Source organism: Balaenoptera borealis (genome assembly GCF_965194805.1).
Source record: "Balaenoptera borealis genome assembly, contig: HAP1_SCAFFOLD_1020, whole genome shotgun sequence".
Classification (NCBI taxonomy): Eukaryota; Metazoa; Chordata; class Mammalia; order Artiodactyla; family Balaenopteridae; genus Balaenoptera; species Balaenoptera borealis.
Genome location: NW_028123191.1, coordinates 35916 through 60135, shown reverse-complemented (window position 1 = coordinate 60135; position 24220 = coordinate 35916). Strand labels below are relative to the sequence as shown.

The 24220-nt window shown below is 58.8% G+C and overlaps 3 protein-coding genes across 3 annotated transcripts; all 3 read left to right on the top strand.

Annotated features, from left to right (window-relative positions):
- Nucleotides 1-2152: 2152 nt before the first annotated feature.
- Nucleotides 2153-3636, top strand: LOC309621817 (metallothionein-1E; the record flags this gene model as incomplete). Its single annotated transcript, XM_082409145.1, has 3 exons — nucleotides 2153-2180; nucleotides 2756-2821; nucleotides 3545-3636. The coding sequence occupies 3 exons, from the start codon at nucleotides 2153-2155 to the stop codon at nucleotides 3634-3636; spliced, it is 186 nt and encodes a 61-aa protein (XP_082265271.1).
- A 3877-nt stretch (nucleotides 3637-7513) lies between these two features.
- Nucleotides 7514-8997, top strand: LOC309621823 (metallothionein-1E; the record flags this gene model as incomplete). The annotated part of the gene is made up of 3 exons (XM_082409151.1): nucleotides 7514-7541; nucleotides 8117-8182; nucleotides 8906-8997. 3 exons carry the CDS (start codon nucleotides 7514-7516, stop codon nucleotides 8995-8997), a joined length of 186 nt encoding a protein of 61 aa, XP_082265277.1.
- Nucleotides 8998-12875: 3878 nt separating this feature from the next.
- On the top strand, nucleotides 12876-14365 carry LOC309621821 (metallothionein-1E; the record flags this gene model as incomplete). Its single annotated transcript, XM_082409149.1, has 3 exons — nucleotides 12876-12903; nucleotides 13479-13544; nucleotides 14274-14365. 3 exons carry the CDS (start codon nucleotides 12876-12878, stop codon nucleotides 14363-14365), a joined length of 186 nt encoding a protein of 61 aa, XP_082265275.1.
- Nucleotides 14366-24220: the final 9855 nt, after the last annotated feature.

Below are 24220 nucleotides of genomic sequence, written 5' to 3'. Positions count from 1 at the left end.
CAGTGAACCTGCATGGTCTGGAGCGACGGTGCCAATTCCAGAGAGGTTGAGCAACTTACCCAAGGGCACACAGCCTAGACTCAAAGGACCAAACCTACACTACAGCTGTCTCACCTCCCGGCCACATGGTGCCGGTTATGACATCACTGGAGGCTGAATCCGGCCTCTCCTTTTTCAGGGCCGCAAGGGTCTTCGGAGACAGTCCAGCTGTGCTCCTGGCTGCAGAGGTGGGAGGCTGAAGCCCAGAGAGGTCACAGAGCTGTGCAGAGGGTTCTGACTGCCAGCTGCTCAGTGCTTTCCCACTGCTGCCTCTGGGCCAGGTGTTCAGTGTCCTCACCTTTCATGGCATGAAATGCTGTCCGATTGGGCGGGGGGCTGCAGTCAGCCTGCAGGAGGGCCAGTCCCATCTGTGCCACAGATAGCCATGGGACATAACCTCGCTGTGGCTCAGTCTCCGCTGCTCTAAAGGGCAAAAAAATAGTGTCTGGCTCTCGGGATGAAAGAACTGAATCCGTGCAAAGAATGTCAGAATATACTGGGCACTCAGGGAGTAATCGATCATATCACCTATTTATTTATTTATTTGTTATCATTAGCCTAGGAGACATTGTTCTCCTTCCAGACACGCAAGCAAGGATGGTGTGTTTAGCTCTGTGTTCTGGGTCGTCCTCATCAACCCTGTGAGCATGGGACCACTTCCCCGGAGGGGGTTATCCTCCCTTCACGCAAGGAGCCATTGACACCACAGATAGAAAGCCGTGAGCAAGACAGTCGGTGTCCTCCTAACAGATGCAGAAGGATCCTGCCATCTCTGCTGTCACCTGCACCAGGATTTCCCTACCATTTTCTTTTCAGGGGTTTTCTGAAATACGTTGTACCAAAAGAAACCTCTTGAACACTGCTGAAGGAGAGAGTCAGAAGGAAGCCACAAAAGCATAAATACATTCCTATTCTGTCACTTCGGTCCCCCCCCAGGATTCAGCTGGACACGGTAGAGACGGGCTGAAGACACAGCTCTGGGCCAAAGGGGAGCTTTCTCACTGACTCTCTCTTTCAGCTGCGAAGCCACAAGACCACAGAAGCAGGGCACCACTCCCCAGCACTGTGTGCCTGCCTTTACTGTAGCCTCCTCGTACTGTAGGTAGTTTGGCCTTTGGGAAACGGGCTGCTGACTACTAGCTCCCTTCCGGGTTGGTGTGACAATTCAAAGAGCAAAAGTGATTAACAAGGCTTGGCATGGACTCCATGGTGTGTAATCGTCAGGACTACCCAAAGGGAACTCTCCACTTGTGTCGCTTTGTTATTTCATGCCAGGTCTGCCTATCGCCTACAGTGATGCCTTCCCTGGGGAGCATCCCATGATCAGGGAACCTCCACCCTGGCGTGGGGTGGACCGGCCACGGTGAGGAGCGCCCCTGCAAAGTTTAGGCAAAGGAGCCCCCGGAGAAATGCGCCATGATCCCTCCAGGAAAGGAAAACACAAGTGACGACTAGCGGCCGAAGGCAATGTTCATCGCGGGGCGGTTACAGGAGACGGTACCGGAAAAGTGCTTCCAAAGGACCGTGGTGGGGACCGGGGCTGCCAACGCCTGGGGACACACGGGGTGGGCGAAACGGCGGTGAGGGTCACATGCGCCTGCGGTCTCTGACACCGCTCCCCGGCTCCGGCCAAGCCAGGGACACGAGCGGGAGGCGGGGGCTGTTCTCAGGCTGCAGGAAACGGCGACCCGGAGGCCGGCGGCGCGCGGCCTGGGGCGGGGAAGACCGGAGGACGCGGGAGCTGGATTCCTGCACAACCCGGCAACAGGGGGGCTGCTCCCGTCGGCCACATCGCGAAGGGGCGGCCGGGGGCTGGGACACCGCTTACCGCACGGCACCCGCTTCCTCCGCTCCAGCCGGCACCGAAGTGGAATCGTGCGCTCGGCCCCGCGTGTTGCTCACAGCCCGGCCCAGGGCGCCGCGGGCAGCGCGGGCGCGGGCGCGGGCGCGGATCCGCGGGGCGGGTGCAAGGCGGGGGCGGGGCCTCTGCGCCCGGGCCGCCTCCTCGGCCTATAACTGAGCCCACGGGCTCCTGGCTCCCACACGCCCCCGACCGGACCAGTGAAGCCGCTTCGCCCCTTGCTTTGGACCTCGGGCCTCACTCCTCCTCCAGATGGACCCCAAGTGCTCCTGCCCCACTGGTAAGGGAACCCTGGCTTTGAGCCTTAGGATGCCCCCCTTCGCAGGCACAGGACGAGAAGGGAGGGTTTTGAGTTGGAGCTCAGGAGGACTCCTGTCACGGGTCCAGGGCTTTCTTGCCTGCCAGGCTCCTGAGAGCACGTCAGTCTCCCTTTGCCTCTCCGTTAACACTGAGGGCACGGAGGCTCCAGGCTGTCCTTCTTGAGGTCACCCAGCTGGTCAGGGGACTGCTAGACCGGGACCCAGTGTTTGGAGGAGGCCTCGGAGCTGCCAGGACTTGATGGGAGGAGGGGACATTGCCTCTTTCGGGTTCAGGCCATGGGCCCTGGCCCCCAGCCCCAGTCAGCCTGGGCTGGGTCTGGAGCCTGGGACCTTCCCTGTGGAGTCCATCAGGAGGGGACCTACTCTCCTTGGACCAGAAGAGAGGAGCTGGGGCTTCTCTATCCGCCTGAGTGGACACGAGCTCCCAGGGCTGGGTCCTGACAGAGGAGGAGGGCTCAGGGAGGCATTGCTGACCGTCTGCTCTAGCTCCTGCATCCCTCTCCCTGCTCACCGCGGGCCTTTCCCTTCCTGGCAGGCGGCTCCTGCAGCTGCGCTGGCTCCTGCACCTGCAAAGCCTGCAGATGCACCTCCTGCAAGAAGAGTGAGTGTGCGGGGCCTTCTCTGGGAATGCGGGGTCTGGGCTGAGTGCGAGCAGGGAGCCCAGAGCTCAGCAGGCAGGAGCAGGACAGTGACCAAACTTCCCGGTAACCCCCACCACCACCACCCCACCTCACCAGGAAGGGATTCACAATCAGAGCTGGAATCCCCTTCCAGATGACCGAGACCCAGGCGCGCACTAGAGAACAGGGAGACTGAGGCCCAGACGGGTCATTAACAAACAACCTCAGACCTGTCAGTAGAACTAGTCCTCCTGCCTCCTGAGTCACGCTTCTGAATCCTCTCAGGGACTGAAGCACTTTAGGGACATGAACTAGTGACCGTGTGTGGTTTCTCGGACCTGGGGCAGCCCCTTCCTGTCGAAGCAGCCCAGAGCTTCCCTATCCCGAGCGGGAGCTGCTCTGTCAGGGCTTTGCCTCCACTTTGATCCTGAGGACTTTGCTCACATCACTGACGGTGCTGGGCGCTGGCTTTCTCTCGTCCCCAGAGGCCCTGCTCACTGTCTCTCCAAGGCTCTGTGCCCTGTCCTGGGCACAGATGGGGCAGGCAACCTGAACCTAGTGTCTGAGAGCAATGATCTCAGGACAGAGGACACCATCCTAAACTCAGGGTCTGGGCCTGAGGGCAGCTGGGGCCAGGCCTGCTGCTGGGAAGGGTGGCTCCGGACAACGCGTGGTCCGACCGCACGCTGCCCTCGCTTCCCCAGGCTGCTGCTCCTGCTGCCCCGTGGGCTGCGCCAAGTGTGCCCAGGGCTGCGTCTGCAAAGGGGCCTCGGACAAGTGCAGCTGCTGTGCCTGATGTCGCGGAGAGCCTGCCCCGGGTGTCAACAGAGCAACCAGGACGAACCTGCATTTTACCGTTTTTCATACAACCGGACCTGACGCTACATTCCTTTTTCTATGAAATATGTGAGCTGTAATAAAAGTTGTTGACTTCATTCTGGCTCTGTCTTCCTTTGTCTGCCTTGGACAAAGAGACTCCGTGCCCATCAGGGCTGGCGTGGGGAACTGGGCTGGAAGTGCAGAGACCTCGGCTCTGGACCAAAGAGGACCCTCCCCCACCCCCCAAAACACACACACACACACGGAGCGTCTTAGCCGCTTAGGTTAATGTGAGCTTCAGTTTCTCAGCTCCAAAGGAAAGCCTCGCCCAGAAGACACAGGGCATCGGACACACAGAGGACGCACTCCCTCTATTCCCCTTAGGAGTATGGATTGCAGAGCAAGTGGTCCGTTTCTCATTTTCCTTCTCTGGGGGCCCCTGCCAAACTCAGTCCTCGGTGATGAGAGCCTGGAAAAGCACCCAGAGGGGATGGAATCCCACACCCCCCTTGTTTGACTTCTACACGGGGCTTGCGTCTAACACACCCTGGAAAGACCTATTTGTATTTTCTGCCACAGTTTTCACCCTGGTCAGTAAAAAGAATCGCTAAGAAAAAAATGTAAAAGGACACGATATGGGAAACCCATTTTTCCCTTCAACACGTAAAATCACCTTAACACGTGGAGGAGCAATTCTGAAAATTAGAGGCTCTCATAGGCTGCACATACATTGAAGTGTGTGCTTGAGTCCCGGGAACACTTCACACATGCCCCACTGTGTGGACCACACACGCCTGGAGCAGCTCTGCCCCCTGCCTCCCCACACGCAACATCAGTCTTGGCTCGCCCAGGGCTACGGACAGGACACTCGCCACCCCTGACGGCTCCCTGCAGGGGCTTGGCCCTGAATCTTCGCCAGTGCCTCCCTAGATCAGCCTGACATCGTCCCTTCCCTCAAAATCCAGCCCGTGGCTACCTGACACCCCGAAAGTGACTTGGATTTGTCTGGTGGGCATTTCCCAGCCGTTTCCCGGAGACTTGGTTTCAGAAGGAGGACTTCACGTGTTCCGCTGCAGAGTGATGGTGGTGCTGCAGTGCGGAGGGCCTGGTGGTGTTTATTAGCAAGACGTGTGTGCTGAGGGGACAGGTGATATAGTTCAGGTGCTGGGCCCCCTGGCGGTCTGGGGAGGGAATTCCTATTTCATGGGCACTCCAAGAGAAAGAGGAGACAAGAGGCTCAGAAGTCAGGACCAAGATCGGCCACAGGTGCCCTGTGTGAAGAGGGCATTTCGGGAGCCGGCCCGTGCTGCGTGCGTGGGTGCTGGTGTCAGGCACCCGGGTTCACAGCCACCGTGCCACTTCCTGACCTGGCAAGTCACTGATACTCTCTGAGATGTCATTTCCTCCTTTCTACAGAAAAGATTAATTTCCAAGAGGGGGAATAAGCGAGACAGTGGCCTGGCTCCTAGCTCGGGCTTCCCGAACGGTGTCCTTTCTGATCGCTATCTCCACACTGACATCTGTGCACGGAGAATCCTTTAGCTCCCAACAAGCTCCTGGAGAAAGGCTCCCTGCTTTGCAAGCAAGCTCATGGTGAGGGCAGAGATGGATAGGAACCTTGCTTACCCAGTGCCAGAGGGCGTGGGGATCTCCTCCAACAAGCCCCATGGAACGAGTCACCGCCACAGCATTTGGACACACTCAGTGAACCTGCATGGTCTGGAGCGACGGTGCCAATTCCAGAGAGGTTGAGCAACTTACCCAAGGGCACACAGCCTAGACTCAAAGGACCAAACCTACACTACAGCTGTCTCACCTCCCGGCCACATGGTGCCGGTTATGACATCACTGGAGGCTGAATCCGGCCTCTCCTTTTTCAGGGCCGCAAGGGTCTTCGGAGACAGTCCAGCTGTGCTCCTGGCTGCAGAGGTGGGAGGCTGAAGCCCAGAGAGGTCACAGAGCTGTGCAGAGGGTTCTGACTGCCAGCTGCTCAGTGCTTTCCCACTGCTGCCTCTGGGCCAGGTGTTCAGTGTCCTCACCTTTCATGGCATGAAATGCTGTCCGATTGGGCGGGGGGCTGCAGTCAGCCTGCAGGAGGGCCAGTCCCATCTGTGCCACAGATAGCCATGGGACATAACCTCGCTGTGGCTCAGTCTCCGCTGCTCTAAAGGGCAAAAAAATAGTGTCTGGCTCTCGGGATGAAAGAACTGAATCCGTGCAAAGAATGTCAGAATATACTGGGCACTCAGGGAGTAATCGATCATATCACCTATTTATTTATTTATTTGTTATCATTAGCCTAGGAGACATTGTTCTCCTTCCAGACACGCAAGCAAGGATGGTGTGTTTAGCTCTGTGTTCTGGGTCGTCCTCATCAACCCTGTGAGCATGGGACCACTTCCCCGGAGGGGGTTATCCTCCCTTCACGCAAGGAGCCATTGACACCACAGATAGAAAGCCGTGAGCAAGACAGTCGGTGTCCTCCTAACAGATGCAGAAGGATCCTGCCATCTCTGCTGTCACCTGCACCAGGATTTCCCTACCATTTTCTTTTCAGGGGTTTTCTGAAATACGTTGTACCAAAAGAAACCTCTTGAACACTGCTGAAGGAGAGAGTCAGAAGGAAGCCACAAAAGCATAAATACATTCCTATTCTGTCACTTCGGTCCCCCCCCAGGATTCAGCTGGACACGGTAGAGACGGGCTGAAGACACAGCTCTGGGCCAAAGGGGAGCTTTCTCACTGACTCTCTCTTTCAGCTGCGAAGCCACAAGACCACAGAAGCAGGGCACCACTCCCCAGCACTGTGTGCCTGCCTTTACTGTAGCCTCCTCGTACTGTAGGTAGTTTGGCCTTTGGGAAACGGGCTGCTGACTACTAGCTCCCTTCCGGGTTGGTGTGACAATTCAAAGAGCAAAAGTGATTAACAAGGCTTGGCATGGACTCCATGGTGTGTAATCGTCAGGACTACCCAAAGGGAACTCTCCACTTGTGTCGCTTTGTTATTTCATGCCAGGTCTGCCTATCGCCTACAGTGATGCCTTCCCTGGGGAGCATCCCATGATCAGGGAACCTCCACCCTGGCGTGGGGTGGACCGGCCACGGTGAGGAGCGCCCCTGCAAAGTTTAGGCAAAGGAGCCCCCGGAGAAATGCGCCATGATCCCTCCAGGAAAGGAAAACACAAGTGACGACTAGCGGCCGAAGGCAATGTTCATCGCGGGGCGGTTACAGGAGACGGTACCGGAAAAGTGCTTCCAAAGGACCGTGGTGGGGACCGGGGCTGCCAACGCCTGGGGACACACGGGGTGGGCGAAACGGCGGTGAGGGTCACATGCGCCTGCGGTCTCTGACACCGCTCCCCGGCTCCGGCCAAGCCAGGGACACGAGCGGGAGGCGGGGGCTGTTCTCAGGCTGCAGGAAACGGCGACCCGGAGGCCGGCGGCGCGCGGCCTGGGGCGGGGAAGACCGGAGGACGCGGGAGCTGGATTCCTGCACAACCCGGCAACAGGGGGGCTGCTCCCGTCGGCCACATCGCGAAGGGGCGGCCGGGGGCTGGGACACCGCTTACCGCACGGCACCCGCTTCCTCCGCTCCAGCCGGCACCGAAGTGGAATCGTGCGCTCGGCCCCGCGTGTTGCTCACAGCCCGGCCCAGGGCGCCGCGGGCAGCGCGGGCGCGGGCGCGGGCGCGGATCCGCGGGGCGGGTGCAAGGCGGGGGCGGGGCCTCTGCGCCCGGGCCGCCTCCTCGGCCTATAACTGAGCCCACGGGCTCCTGGCTCCCACACGCCCCCGACCGGACCAGTGAAGCCGCTTCGCCCCTTGCTTTGGACCTCGGGCCTCACTCCTCCTCCAGATGGACCCCAAGTGCTCCTGCCCCACTGGTAAGGGAACCCTGGCTTTGAGCCTTAGGATGCCCCCCTTCGCAGGCACAGGACGAGAAGGGAGGGTTTTGAGTTGGAGCTCAGGAGGACTCCTGTCACGGGTCCAGGGCTTTCTTGCCTGCCAGGCTCCTGAGAGCACGTCAGTCTCCCTTTGCCTCTCCGTTAACACTGAGGGCACGGAGGCTCCAGGCTGTCCTTCTTGAGGTCACCCAGCTGGTCAGGGGACTGCTAGACCGGGACCCAGTGTTTGGAGGAGGCCTCGGAGCTGCCAGGACTTGATGGGAGGAGGGGACATTGCCTCTTTCGGGTTCAGGCCATGGGCCCTGGCCCCCAGCCCCAGTCAGCCTGGGCTGGGTCTGGAGCCTGGGACCTTCCCTGTGGAGTCCATCAGGAGGGGACCTACTCTCCTTGGACCAGAAGAGAGGAGCTGGGGCTTCTCTATCCGCCTGAGTGGACACGAGCTCCCAGGGCTGGGTCCTGACAGAGGAGGAGGGCTCAGGGAGGCATTGCTGACCGTCTGCTCTAGCTCCTGCATCCCTCTCCCTGCTCACCGCGGGCCTTTCCCTTCCTGGCAGGCGGCTCCTGCAGCTGCGCTGGCTCCTGCACCTGCAAAGCCTGCAGATGCACCTCCTGCAAGAAGAGTGAGTGTGCGGGGCCTTCTCTGGGAATGCGGGGTCTGGGCTGAGTGCGAGCAGGGAGCCCAGAGCTCAGCAGGCAGGAGCAGGACAGTGACCAAACTTCCCGGTAACCCCCACCACCACCACCCCACCTCACCAGGAAGGGATTCACAATCAGAGCTGGAATCCCCTTCCAGATGACCGAGACCCAGGCGCGCACTAGAGAACAGGGAGACTGAGGCCCAGACGGGTCATTAACAAACAACCTCAGACCTGTCAGTAGAACTAGTCCTCCTGCCTCCTGAGTCACGCTTCTGAATCCTCTCAGGGACTGAAGCACTTTAGGGACATGAACTAGTGACCGTGTGTGGTTTCTCGGACCTGGGGCAGCCCCTTCCTGTCGAAGCAGCCCAGAGCTTCCCTATCCCGAGCGGGAGCTGCTCTGTCAGGGCTTTGCCTCCACTTTGATCCTGAGGACTTTGCTCACATCACTGACGGTGCTGGGCGCTGGCTTTCTCTCGTCCCCAGAGGCCCTGCTCACTGTCTCTCCAAGGCTCTGTGCCCTGTCCTGGGCACAGATGGGGCAGGCAACCTGAACCTAGTGTCTGAGAGCAATGATCTCAGGACAGAGGACACCATCCTAAACTCAGGGTCTGGGCCTGAGGGCAGCTGGGGCCAGGCCTGCTGCTGGGAAGGGTGGCTCCGGACAACGCGTGGTCCGACCGCACGCTGCCCTCGCTTCCCCAGGCTGCTGCTCCTGCTGCCCCGTGGGCTGCGCCAAGTGTGCCCAGGGCTGCGTCTGCAAAGGGGCCTCGGACAAGTGCAGCTGCTGTGCCTGATGTCGCGGAGAGCCTGCCCCGGGTGTCAACAGAGCAACCAGGACGAACCTGCATTTTACCGTTTTTCATACAACCGGACCTGACGCTACATTCCTTTTTCTATGAAATATGTGAGCTGTAATAAAAGTTGTTGACTTCATTCTGGCTCTGTCTTCCTTTGTCTGCCTTGGACAAAGAGACTCCGTGCCCATCAGGGCTGGCGTGGGGAACTGGGCTGGAAGTGCAGAGACCTCGGCTCTGGACCAAAGAGGACCCTCCCCCACCCCCCAAAACACACACACACACACGGAGCGTCTTAGCCGCTTAGGTTAATGTGAGCTTCAGTTTCTCAGCTCCAAAGGAAAGCCTCGCCCAGAAGACACAGGGCATCGGACACACAGAGGACGCACTCCCTCTATTCCCCTTAGGAGTATGGATTGCAGAGCAAGTGGTCCGTTTCTCATTTTCCTTCTCTGGGGGCCCCTGCCAAACTCAGTCCTCGGTGATGAGAGCCTGGAAAAGCACCCAGAGGGGATGGAATCCCACACCCCCCTTGTTTGACTTCTACACGGGGCTTGCGTCTAACACACCCTGGAAAGACCTATTTGTATTTTCTGCCACAGTTTTCACCCTGGTCAGTAAAAAGAATCGCTAAGAAAAAAATGTAAAAGGACACGATATGGGAAACCCATTTTTCCCTTCAACACGTAAAATCACCTTAACACGTGGAGGAGCAATTCTGAAAATTAGAGGCTCTCATAGGCTGCACATACATTGAAGTGTGTGCTTGAGTCCCGGGAACACTTCACACATGCCCCACTGTGTGGACCACACACGCCTGGAGCAGCTCTGCCCCCTGCCTCCCCACACGCAACATCAGTCTTGGCTCGCCCAGGGCTACGGACAGGACACTCGCCACCCCTGACGGCTCCCTGCAGGGGCTTGGCCCTGAATCTTCGCCAGTGCCTCCCTAGATCAGCCTGACATCGTCCCTTCCCTCAAAATCCAGCCCGTGGCTACCTGACACCCCGAAAGTGACTTGGATTTGTCTGGTGGGCATTTCCCAGCCGTTTCCCGGAGACTTGGTTTCAGAAGGAGGACTTCACGTGTTCCGCTGCAGAGTGATGGTGGTGCTGCAGTGCGGAGGGCCTGGTGGTGTTTATTAGCAAGACGTGTGTGCTGAGGGGACAGGTGATATAGTTCAGGTGCTGGGCCCCCTGGCGGTCTGGGGAGGGAATTCCTATTTCATGGGCACTCCAAGAGAAAGAGGAGACAAGAGGCTCAGAAGTCAGGACCAAGATCGGCCACAGGTGCCCTGTGTGAAGAGGGCATTTCGGGAGCCGGCCCGTGCTGCGTGCGTGGGTGCTGGTGTCAGGCACCCGGGTTCACAGCCACCGTGCCACTTCCTGACCTGGCAAGTCACTGATACTCTCTGAGATGTCATTTCCTCCTTTCTACAGAAAAGATTAATTTCCAAGAGGGGGAATAAGCGAGACAGTGGCCTGGCTCCTAGCTCGGGCTTCCCGAACGGTGTCCTTTCTGATCGCTATCTCCACACTGACATCTGTGCACGGAGAATCCTTTAGCTCCCAACAAGCTCCTGGAGAAAGGCTCCCTGCTTTGCAAGCAAGCTCATGGTGAGGGCAGAGATGGATAGGAACCTTGCTTACCCAGTGCCAGAGGGCGTGGGGATCTCCTCCAACAAGCCCCATGGAACGAGTCACCGCCACAGCATTTGGACACACTCAGTGAACCTGCATGGTCTGGAGCGACGGTGCCAATTCCAGAGAGGTTGAGCAACTTACCCAAGGGCACACAGCCTAGACTCAAAGGACCAAACCTACACTACAGCTGTCTCACCTCCCGGCCACATGGTGCCGGTTATGACATCACTGGAGGCTGAATCCGGCCTCTCCTTTTTCAGGGCCGCAAGGGTCTTCGGAGACAGTCCAGCTGTGCTCCTGGCTGCAGAGGTGGGAGGCTGAAGCCCAGAGAGGTCACAGAGCTGTGCAGAGGGTTCTGACTGCCAGCTGCTCAGTGCTTTCCCACTGCTGCCTCTGGGCCAGGTGTTCAGTGTCCTCACCTTTCATGGCATGAAATGCTGTCCGATTGGGCGGGGGGCTGCAGTCAGCCTGCAGGAGGGCCAGTCCCATCTGTGCCACAGATAGCCATGGGACATAACCTCGCTGTGGCTCAGTCTCCGCTGCTCTAAAGGGCAAAAAAATAGTGTCTGGCTCTCGGGATGAAAGAACTGAATCCGTGCAAAGAATGTCAGAATATACTGGGCACTCAGGGAGTAATCGATCATATCACCTATTTATTTATTTATTTGTTATCATTAGCCTAGGAGACATTGTTCTCCTTCCAGACACGCAAGCAAGGATGGTGTGTTTAGCTCTGTGTTCTGGGTCGTCCTCATCAACCCTGTGAGCATGGGACCACTTCCCCGGAGGGGGTTATCCTCCCTTCACGCAAGGAGCCATTGACACCACAGATAGAAAGCCATGAGCAAGACAGTCGGTGTCCTCCTAACAGATGCAGAAGGATCCTGCCATCTCTGCTGTCACCTGCACCAGGATTTCCCTACCATTTTCTTTTCAGGGGTTTTCTGAAATACGTTGTACCAAAAGAAACCTCTTGAACACTGCTGAAGGAGAGAGTCAGAAGGAAGCCACAAAAGCATAAATACATTCCTATTCTGTCACTTCGGTCCCCCCCCAGGATTCAGCTGGACACGGTAGAGACGGGCTGAAGACACAGCTCTGGGCCAAAGGGGAGCTTTCTCACTGACTCTCTCCTTCAGCTGCGAAGCCACAAGACCACAGAAGCAGGGCACCACTCCCCAGCACCGTGTGCCTGCCTTTACTGTAGCCTCCTCGTACTGTAGGTAGTTTGGCCTTTGGGAAACGGGCTGCTGACTACTAGCTCCCTTCCGGGTTGGTGTGACAATTCAAAGAGCAAAAGTGATTAACAAGGCTTGGCATGGACTCCATGGTGTGTAATCGTCAGGACTACCCAAAGGGAACTCTCCACTTGTGTCGCTTTGTTATTTCATGCCAGGTCTGCCTATCGCCTACAGTGATGCCTTCCCTGGGGAGCATCCCATGATCAGGGAACCTCCACCCTGGCGTGGGGTGGACCGGCCACGGTGAGGAGCGCCCCTGCAAAGTTTAGGCAAAGGAGCCCCCGGAGAAATGCGCCATGATCCCTCCAGGAAAGGAAAACACAAGTGACGACTAGCGGCCGAAGGCAATGTTCATCGCGGGGCGGTTACAGGAGACGGTACCGGAAAAGTGCTTCCAAAGGACCGTGGTGGGGACCGGGGCTGCCAACGCCTGGGGACACACGGGGTGGGCGAAACGGCGGTGAGGGTCACATGCGCCTGCGGTCTCTGACACCGCTCCCCGGCTCCGGCCAAGCCAGGGACACGAGCGGGAGGCGGGGGCTGTTCTCAGGCTGCAGGAAACGGCGACCCGGAGGCCGGCGGCGCGCGGCCTGGGGCGGGGAAGACCGGAGGACGCGGGAGCTGGATTCCTGCACAACCCGGCAACAGGGGGGCTGCTCCCGTCGGCCACATCGCGAAGGGGCGGCCAGGGGGCTGGGACACCGCTTACCGCACGGCACCCGCTTCCTCCGCTCCAGCCGGCACCGAAGTGGAATCGTGCGCTCGGCCCCGCGTGTTGCTCACAGCCCGGCCCAGGGCGCCGCGGGCAGCGCGGGCGCGGGCGCGGGCGCGGATCCGCGGGGCGGGTGCAAGGCGGGGGCGGGGCCTCTGCGCCCGGGCCGCCTCCTCGGCCTATAACTGAGCCCACGGGCTCCTGGCTCCCACACGCCCCCGACCGGACCAGTGAAGCCGCTTCGCCCCTTGCTTTGGACCTCGGGCCTCACTCCTCCTCCAGATGGACCCCAAGTGCTCCTGCCCCACTGGTAAGGGAACCCTGGCTTTGAGCCTTAGGATGCCCCCCTTCGCAGGCACAGGACGAGAAGGGAGGGTTTTGAGTTGGAGCTCAGGAGGACTCCTGTCACGGGTCCAGGGCTTTCTTGCCTGCCAGGCTCCTGAGAGCACGTCAGTCTCCCTTTGCCTCTCCGTTAACACTGAGGGCACGGAGGCTCCAGGCTGTCCTTCTTGAGGTCACCCAGCTGGTCAGGGGACTGCTAGACCGGGACCCAGTGTTTGGAGGAGGCCTCGGAGCTGCCAGGACTTGATGGGAGGAGGGGACATTGCCTCTTTCGGGTTCAGGCCATGGGCCCTGGCCCCCAGCCCCAGTCAGCCTGGGCTGGGTCTGGAGCCTGGGACCTTCCCTGTGGAGTCCATCAGGAGGGGACCTACTCTCCTTGGACCAGAAGAGAGGAGCTGGGGCTTCTCTATCCGCCTGAGTGGACACGAGCTCCCAGGGCTGGGTCCTGACAGAGGAGGAGGGCTCAGGGAGGCATTGCTGACCGTCTGCTCTAGCTCCTGCATCCCTCTCCCTGCTCACCGCGGGCCTTTCCCTTCCTGGCAGGCGGCTCCTGCAGCTGCGCTGGCTCCTGCACCTGCAAAGCCTGCAGATGCACCTCCTGCAAGAAGAGTGAGTGTGCGGGGCCTTCTCTGGGAATGCGGGGTCTGGGCTGAGTGCGAGCAGGGAGCCCAGAGCTCAGCAGGCAGGAGCAGGACAGTGACCAAACTTCCCGGTAACCCCCACCACCCCCCCACCCCCCACCCCCCACCAGGAAGGGATTCACAATCAGAGCTGGAATCACCTTCCAGATGACCGAGACCCAAGTGCGCACTAGAGAACAGGGAGACTGAGGCCCAGACGGGTCATTAACAAACAACCTCAGACCTGTCAGTAGAACTAGTCCTCCTGCCTCCTGAGTCACGCTTCTGAATCCTCTCAGGGACTGAAGCACTTTAGGGACATGAACTAGTGACCGTGTGTGGTTTCTCGGACCTGGGGCAGCCCCTTCCTGTCGAAGCAGCCCAGAGCTTCCCTATCCCGAGCGGGAGCTGCTCTGTCAGGGCTTTGCCTCCACTTTGATCCTGAGGACTTTGCTCACATCACTGACGGTGCTGGGCGCTGGCTTTCTCTCGTCCCCAGAGGCCCTGCTCACTGTCTCTCCAAGGCTCTGTGCCCTGTCCTGGGCACAGATGGGGCAGGCAACCTGAACCTAGTGTCTGAGAGCAATGATCTCAGGACAGAGGACACCATCCTAAACTCAGGGTCTGGGCCTGAGGGCAGCTGGGGCCAGGCCTGCTGCTGGGAAGGGTGGCTCCGGACAACGCGTGGTCCGACCGCACGCTGCCCTCGCTTCCCCAGGCTGCTGCTCCTGCTGCCCCGTGGGCTGCGCCAAGTGTGCCCAGGGCTGCGTCTGCAAAGGGGCCTCGGACAAGTGCAGCTGCTGTGCCTGATGTCGCGGAGAGCCTGCCCCGGGTGTCAACAGAGCAACCAGGACGAACCTGCATTTTACCGTTTTTCATACAACCGGACCTGACGCTACATTCCTTTTTCTATGAAATATGTGAGCTGTAATAAAAGTTGTTGACTTCATTCTGGCTCTGTCTTCCTTTGTCTGTCTTGGACAAAGAGACTCCGTGCCCATCAGGGCTGGCGTGGGGAACTGGGCTGGAAGTGCAGAGACCTCGGCTCTGGACCAAAGAGGACCCTCCCCCACCCCCCAAAACACACACACACACACGGAGCGTCTTAGCCGCTTAGGTTAATGTGAGCTTCAGTTTCTCAGCTCCAAAGGAAAGCCTCGCCCAGAAGACACAGGGCATCGGACACACAGAGGACGCACTCCCTCTATTCCCCTTAGGAGTATGGATTGCAGAGCAAGTGGTCCGTTTCTCATTTTCCTTCTCTGGGGGCCCCTGCCAAACTCAGTCCTCGGTGATGAGAGCCTGGAAAAGCACCCAGAGGGGATGGAATCCCACACCCCCCTTGTTTGACTTCTACACGGGGCTTGCGTCTAACACACCCTGGAAAGACCTATTTGTATTTTCTGCCACAGTTTTCACCCTGGTCAGTAAAAAGAATCGCTAAGAAAAAAATGTAAAAGGACACGATATGGGAAACCCATTTTTCCCTTCAACACGTAAAATCACCTTAACACGTGGAGGAGCAATTCTGAAAATTAGAGGCTCTCATAGGCTGCACATACATTGAAGTGTGTGCTTGAGTCCCGGGAACACTTCACACATGCCCCACTGTGTGGACCACACACGCCTGGAGCAGCTCTGCCCCCTGCCTCCCCACACGCAACATCAGTCTTGGCTCGCCCAGGGCTACGGACAGGACACTCGCCACCCCTGACGGCTCCCTGCAGGGGCTTGGCCCTGAATCTTCGCCAGTGCCTCCCTAGATCAGCCTGACATCGTCCCTTCCCTCAAAATCCAGCCCGTGGCTACCTGACACCCCGAAAGTGACTTGGATTTGTCTGGTGGGCATTTCCCAGCCGTTTCCCGGAGACTTGGTTTCAGAAGGAGGACTTCACGTGTTCCGCTGCAGAGTGATGGTGGTGCTGCAGTGCGGAGGGCCTGGTGGTGTTTATTAGCAAGACGTGTGTGCTGAGGGGACAGGTGATATAGTTCAGGTGCTGGGCCCCCTGGCGGTCTGGGGAGGGAATTCCTATTTCATGGGCACTCCAAGAGAAAGAGGAGACAAGAGGCTCAGAAGTCAGGACCAAGATCGGCCACAGGTGCCCTGTGTGAAGAGGGCATTTCGGGAGCCGGCCCGTGCTGCGTGCGTGGGTGCTGGTGTCAGGCACCCGGGTTCACAGCCACCGTGCCACTTCCTGACCTGGCAAGTCACTGATACTCTCTGAGATGTCATTTCCTCCTTTCTACAGAAAAGATTAATTTCCAAGAGGGGGAATAAGCGAGACAGTGGCCTGGCTCCTAGCTCGGGCTTCCCGAACGGTGTCCTTTCTGATCGCTATCTCCACACTGACATCTGTGCACGGAGAATCCTTTAGCTCCCAACAAGCTCCTGGAGAAAGGCTCCCTGCTTTGCAAGCAAGCTCATGGTGAGGGCAGAGATGGATAGGAACCTTGCTTACCCAGTGCCAGAGGGCGTGGGGATCTCCTCCAACAAGCCCCATGGAACGAGTCACCGCCACAGCATTTGGACACACTCAGTGAACCTGCATGGTCTGGAGCGACGGTGCCAATTCCAGAGAGGTTGAGCAACTTACCCAAGGGCACACAGCCTAGACTCAAAGGACCAAACCTACACTACAGCTGTCTCACCTCCCGGCCACATGGTGCCGGTTATGACATCACTGGAGGCTGAATCCGGCCTCTCCTTTTTCAGGGCCGCAAGGGTCTTCGGAGACAGTCCAGCTGTGCTCCTGGCTGCAGAGGTGGGAGGCTGAAGCCCAGAGAGGTCACAGAGCTGTGCAGAGGGTTCTGACTGCCAGCTGCTCAGTGCTTTCCCACTGCTGCCTCTGGGCCAGGTGTTCAGTGTCCTCACCTTTCATGGCATGAAATGCTGTCCGATTGGGCGGGGGGCTGCAGTCAGCCTGCAGGAGGGCCAGTCCCATCTGTGCCACAGATAGCCATGGGACATAACCTCGCTGTGGCTCAGTCTCCGCTGCTCTAAAGGGCAAAAAAATAGTGTCTGGCTCTCGGGATGAAAGAACTGAATCCGTGCAAAGAATGTCAGAATATACTGGGCACTCAGGGAGTAATCGATCATATCACCTATTTATTTATTTATTTGTTATCATTAGCCTAGGAGACATTGTTCTCCTTCCAGACACGCAAGCAAGGATGGTGTGTTTAGCTCTGTGTTCTGGGTCGTCCTCATCAACCCTGTGAGCATGGGACCACTTCCCCGGAGGGGGTTATCCTCCCTTCACGCAAGGAGCCATTGACACCACAGATAGAAAGCCGTGAGCAAGACAGTCGGTGTCCTCCTAACAGATGCAGAAGGATCCTGCCATCTCTGCTGTCACCTGCACCAGGATTTCCCTACCATTTTCTTTTCAGGGGTTTTCTGAAATACGTTGTACCAAAAGAAACCTCTTGAACACTGCTGAAGGAGAGAGTCAGAAGGAAGCCACAAAAGCATAAATACATTCCTATTCTGTCACTTCGGTCCCCCCCCAGGATTCAGCTGGACACGGTAGAGACGGGCTGAAGACACAGCTCTGGGCCAAAGGGGAGCTTTCTCACTGACTCTCTCTTTCAGCTGCGAAGCCACAAGACCACAGAAGCAGGGCACCACTCCCCAGCACTGTGTGCCTGCCTTTACTGTAGCCTCCTCGTACTGTAGGTAGTTTGGCCTTTGGGAAACGGGCTGCTGACTACTAGCTCCCTTCCGGGTTGGTGTGACAATTCAAAGAGCAAAAGTGATTAACAAGGCTTGGCATGGACTCCATGGTGTGTAATCGTCAGGACTACCCAAAGGGAACTCTCCACTTGTGTCGCTTTGTTATTTCATGCCAGGTCTGCCTATCGCCTACAGTGATGCCTTCCCTGGGGAGCATCCCATGATCAGGGAACCTCCACCCTGGCGTGGGGTGGACCGGCCACGGTGAGGAGCGCCCCTGCAAAGTTTAGGCAAAGGAGCCCCCGGAGAAATGCGCCATGATCCCTCCAGGAAAGGAAAACACAAGTGACGACTAGCGGCCGAAGGCAATGTTCATCGCGGGGCGGTTACAGGAGACGGTACCGGAAAAGTGCTTCCAAAGGACCGTGGTGGGGACCGGGGCTGCCAACGCCTGGGGACACACGGGGTGGGCGAAACGGCGGTGAGGGTCACATGCGCCTGCGGTCTCTGACACCGCTCCCCGGCTCCGGCCAAGCCAGGGACACGAGCGGGAGGCGGGGGCTGTTCTCAGGCTGCAGGAAACGGCGACCCGGAGGCCGGCGGCGCGCGGCCTGGGGCGGGGAAGACCGGAGGACGCGGGAGCTGGATTCCTGCACAACCCGGCAACAGGGGGGCTGCTCCCGTCGGCCACATCGCGAAGGGGCGGCCGGGGGCTGGGACACCGCTTACCGCACGGCACCCGCTTCCTCCGCTCCAGCCGGCACCGAAGTGGAATCGTGCGCTCGGCCCCGCGTGTTGCTCACAGCCCGGCCCAGGGCGCCGCGGGCAGCGCGGGCGCGGGCGCGGGCGCGGATCCGCGGGGCGGGTGCAAGGCGGGGGCGGGGCCTCTGCGCCCGGGCCGCCTCCTCGGCCTATAACTGAGCCCACGGGCTCCTGGCTCCCACACGCCCCCGACCGGACCAGTGAAGCCGCTTCGCCCCTTGCTTTGGACCTCGGGCCTCACTCCTCCTCCAGATGGACCCCAAGTGCTCCTGCCCCACTGGTAAGGGAACCCTGGCTTTGAGCCTTAGGATGCCCCCCTTCGCAGGCACAGGACGAGAAGGGAGGGTTTTGAGTTGGAGCTCAGGAGGACTCCTGTCACGGGTCCAGGGCTTTCTTGCCTGCCAGGCTCCTGAGAGCACGTCAGTCTCCCTTTGCCTCTCCGTTAACACTGAGGGCACGGAGGCTCCAGGCTGTCCTTCTTGAGGTCACCCAGCTGGTCAGGGGACTGCTAGACCGGGACCCAGTGTTTGGAGGAGGCCTCGGAGCTGCCAGGACTTGATGGGAGGAGGGGACATTGCCTCTTTCGGGTTCAGGCCATGGGCCCTGGCCCCCAGCCCCAGTCAGCCTGGGCTGGGTCTGGAGCCTGGGACCTTCCCTGTGGAGTCCATCAGGAGGGGACCTACTCTCCTTGGACCAGAAGAGAGGAGCTGGGGCTTCTCTATCCGCCTGAGTGGACACGAGCTCCCAGGGCTGGGTCCTGACAGAGGAGGAGGGCTCAGGGAGGCATTGCTGACCGTCTGCTCTAGCTCCTGCATCCCTCTCCCTGCTCACCGCGGGCCTTTCCCTTCCTGGCAGGCGGCTCCTGCAGCTGCGCTGGCTCCTGCACCTGCAAAGCCTGCAGATGCACCTCCTGCAAGAAGAGTGAGTGTGCGGGGCCTTCTCTGGGAATGCGGGGTCTGGGCTGAGTGCGAGCAGGGAGCCCAGAGCTCAGCAGGCAGGAGCAGGACAGTGACCAAACTTCCCGGTAACCCCCACCACCCACCCCCCCCCCCCCACCACCAGGAAGGGATTCACAATCAGAGCTGGAATCACCTTCCAGATGACCGAGACCCAAGTGCGCACTAGAGAACAGGGAGACTGAGGCCCAGACGGGTCATTAACAAACAACCTCAGACCTGTCAGTAGAACTAGTCCTCCTGCCTCCTGAGTCACGCTTCTGAATCCTCTCAGGGACTGAAGCACTTTAGGGACATGAACTAGTGACCGTGTGTGGTTTCTCAGACCTGGGGCAGCCCCTTCCTGTCGAAGCAGCCCAGAGCTTCCCTATCCCGAGCGGGAGCTGCTCTGTCAGGGCTTTGCCTCCACTTTGATCCTGAGGACTTTGCTCACATCACTGACGGTGCTGGGCGCTGGCTTTCTCTCGTCCCCAGAGGCCCTGCTCACTGTCTCTCCAAGGCTCTGTGCCCTGTCCTGGGCACAGATGGGGCAGGCAACCTGAACCTAGTGTCTGAGAGCAATGATCTCAGGGCAGAGGACACCATCCTAAACTCAGGGTCTGGGCCTGAGGGCAGCTGGGGCCAGGCCTGCTGCTGGGAAGGGTGGCTCCGGACAACGCGTGGTCCGACCGCACGCTGCCCTCGCTTCCCCAGGCTGCTGCTCCTGCTGCCCCGTGGGCTGCGCCAAGTGTGCCCAGGGCTGCGTCTGCAAAGGGGCCTCGGACAAGTGCAGCTGCTGTGCCTGATGTCGCGGAGAGCCTGCCCCGGGTGTCAACAGAGCAACCAGGACGAACCTGCATTTTACCGTTTTTCATACAACCGGACCTGACGCTACATTCCTTTTTCTATGAAATATGTGAGCTGTAATAAAAGTTGTTGACTTCATTCTGGCTCTGTCTTCCTTTGTCTGTCTTGGACAAAGAGACTCCGTGCCCATCAGGGCTGGCGTGGGGAGCTGGGCTGGAAGTGCAGAGACCTCGGCTCTGGACCAAAGAGGACCCTCCCCCACCCCCCAAAACACACACACACACACGGAGCGTCTTAGCCGCTTAGGTTAATGTGAGCTTCAGTTTCTCAGCTCCAAAGGAAAGCCTCGCCCAGAAGACACAGGGCATCGGACACACAGAGGACGCACTCCCTCTATTCCCCTTAGGAGTATGGATTGCAGAGCAAGTGGTCCGTTTCTCATTTTCCTTCTCTGGGGGCCCCTGCCAAACTCAGTCCTCGGTGATGAGAGCCTGGAAAAGCACCCAGAGGGGATGGAATCCCACACCCCCCTTGTTTGACTTCTACACGGGGCTTGCGTCTAACACACCCTGGAAAGACCTATTTGTATTTTCTGCCACAGTTTTCACCCTGGTCAGTAAAAAGAACCGCTAAGAAAAAAATGTAAAAGGACACGATATGGGAAACCCATTTTTCCCTTCAACACGTAAAATCACCTTAACACGTGGAGGAGCAATTCTGAAAATTAGAGGCTCTCATAGGCTGCACATACATTGAAGTGTGTGCTTGAGTCCCGGGAACACTTCACACATGCCCCACTGTGTGGACCACACACGCCTGGAGCAGCTCTGCCCCCTGCCTCCCCACACGCAACATCAGTCTTGGCTCGCCCAGGGCTACGGACAGGACACTCGCCACCCCTGACGGCTCCCTGCAGGGGCTTGGCCCTGAATCTTCGCCAGTGCCTCCCTAGATCAGCCTGACATCGTCCCTTCCCTCAAAATCCAGCCCGTGGCTACCTGACACCCCGAAAGTGACTTGGATTTGTCTGGTGGGCATTTCCCAGCCGTTTCCCGGAGACTTGGTTTCAGAAGGAGGACTTCACGTGTTCCGCTGCAGAGTGATGGTGGTGCTGCAGTGCGGAGGGCCTGGTGGTGTTTATTAGCAAGACGTGTGTGCTGAGGGGACAGGTGATATAGTTCAGGTGCTGGGCCCCCTGGCGGTCTGGGGAGGGAATTCCTATTTCATGGGCACTCCAAGAGAAAGAGGAGACAAGAGGCTCAGAAGTCAGGACCAAGATCGGCCACAGGTGCCCTGTGTGAAGAGGGCATTTCGGGAGCCGGCCCGTGCTGCGTGCGTGGGTGCTGGTGTCAGGCACCCGGGTTCACAGCCACCGTGCCACTTCCTGACCTGGCAAGTCACTGATACTCTCTGAGATGTCATTTCCTCCTTTCTATAAAAAAGATTAATTTCCAAGAGGGGGAATAAGCGAGACAGTGGCCTGGTTCCTAGCTCGGGCTTCCCACACGGTGTCCTTTCTGATCGCTATCTCCACACTGACATCTGTGCACGGAGAATCCTTTAGCTCCCAACAAGCTCCTGGAGAAAGGCGCCCTGCTTTGCAAGCAAGCCCATGGTGAGGGCAGAGATGGATAGGAACCTTGCTTATCCAGTGCCAGAGGGCGTGGGGATCTCCTCCAACAAGCCCCATGGAACGAGTCACCGCCACAGCATTTGGACACACTCAGTGAACCTGCATGGTCTGGAGCGACGGTGCCAATTCCAGAGAGGTTAAGCAACTTACCCAAGGGCACACAGCCTAGACTCAAAGGACCAAACCTACACTACAGCTGTCTCACCTCCCGGCCACATGGTGCCGGTTATGACATCACTGGAGGCTGAATCCGGCCTCTCCTTTTTCAGGGCCACAAGGGTCTTCGGAGACAGTCCAGCTGTGCTCCTGGCTGCAGAGGTGGGAGGCTGAAGCCCAGAGAGGTCACAGAGCTGTGCAGAGGGTTCTGACTGCCAGCTGCTCAGTGCTTTCCCACTGCTGCCTCTGGGCCAGGTGTTCAGTGTCCTCACCTTTCATGGCATGACATGCTGTCCGGTTGGGCGGGGGGCTGCAGTCAGCCTGCAGGAGGGCCAGTCCCATCTGTGCCACAGATAGCCATGGGACATAACCTCGCTGTGGCTCAGTCTCCGCTGCTCTAAAGGGCAAAAAAATAGTGTCTGGCTCTCGGGATGAAAGAACTGAATCCGTGCAAAGAATGTCAGAATATACTGGGCACTCAGGGAGTAATCGATCATATCACCTATTTATTTATTTATTTGTTATCATTAGCCTAGGAGACATTGTTCTCCTTCCAGACACGCAAGCAAGGATGGTGTGTTTAGCTCTGTGTTCTGGGTCGTCCTCATCAACCCTGTGAGCATGGGACCACTTCCCCGGAGGGGGTTATCCTCCCTTCACGCAAGGAGCCATTGACACTACAGATAGAAAGCCGTGAGCAAGACAGTCGGTGTCCTCCTAACAGATGCAGAAGGATCCTGCCATCTCTGCTGTCACCTGCACCAGGATTTCCTTACCATTTTCTTTTCAGGGATTTTCTGAAATACGTTGTACCAAAAGAAGCCTCTTGAACACTGCTGAAGGAGAGAGTCAGAAGGAAGCCACAAAAGCATAAATACATTCCTATTCTGTCACTTCGGTCCCCCCCCAGGATTCAGCTGGACACGGTAGAGACGGGCTGAAGACACAGCTCTGGGCCAAAGGGGAGCTTTCTCACTGACTCTCTCTTTCAGCTGCGAAGCCACAAGACCACAGAAGCAGGGCACCACTCCCCAGCACCGTGTGCCTGCCTTTACTGTAGCCTCCTCGTACTGTAGGTAGTTTGGCCTTTGGGAAACGGGCTGCTGACTACTAGCTCCCTTCCGGGTTGGTGTGACAATTCAAAGAGCAAAAGTGATTAACAAGGCTTGGCATGGACTCCATGGTGTGTAATCGTCAGGACTACCCAAAGGGAACTCTCCACTTGTGTCGCTTTGTTATTTCATGCCAGGTCTGCCTATCGCCTACAGTGATGCCTTCCCTGGGGAGCATCCCATGATCAGGGAACCTCCACCCTGGCGTGGGGTGGACCGGCCACGGTGAGGAGCGCCCCGGCAAAGTTTAGGCAAAGGAGCCCCCGGAGAAATGCGCCATGATCCCTCCAGGAAAGGAAAACACAAGTGACGACTAGCGGCCGAAGGCAATGTTCATCGCGGGGCGGTTACAGGAGACGGTACCGGAAAAGTGCTTCCAAAGGACCGTGGTGGGGACCGGGGCTGCCAACGCCTGGGGACACACGGGGTGGGCGAAACGGCGGTGAGGGTCACATGCGCCTGCGGTCTCTGACACCGCTCCCCGGCTCCGGCCAAGCCAGGGACACGAGCGGGAGGCGGGGGCTGTTCTCAGGCTGCAGGAAACGGCAACCCGGAGGCCGGCGGCGCGCGGCCTGGGGCGGGGAAGACCGGAGGACGCGGGAGCTGGATTCCTGCACAACCCGGCAACAGGGGGGCTGCTCCCGTCGGCCACATCGCGAAGGGGCGGCCAGGGGGCTGGGACACCGCTTACCGCACGGCACCCGCTTCCTCCGCTCCAGCCGGCACCGAAGTGGAATCGCGCGCTCGGCCCCGCGTGTTGCTCACAGCCCGGCCCAGGGCGCCGCGGGCAGCGCGGGCGCGGGCGCGGGCGCGGATCCGCGGGGCGGGTGCAAGGCGGGGGCGGGGCCTCTGCGCCCGGGCCGCCTCCTCGGCCTATAACTGAGCCCGCGGGCTCCTGGCTCCCAAACGCCCCCGACCGGACCAGTGAAGCTGCTTCGCCCCTTGCTTTGGACCTCGGGCCTCACTCCTCCTCCAGATGGACCCCAAGTGCTCCTGCCCCACTGGTAAGGGAATCCTGGCTTTGAGCCTTAGGATGCCCCCCTTCGCAGGCACAGGACGAGAAGGGAGGGTTTTGAGTTGGAGCTCAGGAGGACTCCTGTCACGGGTCCAGGGCTTTCTTGCCTGCCAGGCTCCTGAGAGCACGTCAGTCTCCCTTTGCCTCTCCGTTAACACTGAGGGCACGGAGGCTCCAGGCTGTCCTTCTTGAGGTCACCCAGCTGGTCAGGGGACTGCTAGACCGGGACCCAGTGTTTGGAGGAGGCCTCGGAGCTGCCAGGACTTGATGGGAGGAGGGGACATTGCCTCTTTCGGGTTCAGGCCATGGGCCCTGGCCCCCAGCCCCAGTCAGCCTGGGCTGGGTCTGGAGCCTGGGACCTTCCCTGTGGAGTCCATCAGGAGGGGACCTACTCTCCTTGGACCAGAAGAGAGGAGCTGGGGCTTCTCTATCCGCCTGAGTGGACACGAGCTCCCAGGGCTGGGTCCTGACAGAGGAGGAGGGCTCAGGGAGGCATTGCTGACCGTCTGCTCTAGCTCCTGCATCCCTCTCCCTGCTCACCGCGGGCCTTTCCCTTCCTGGCAGGCGGCTCC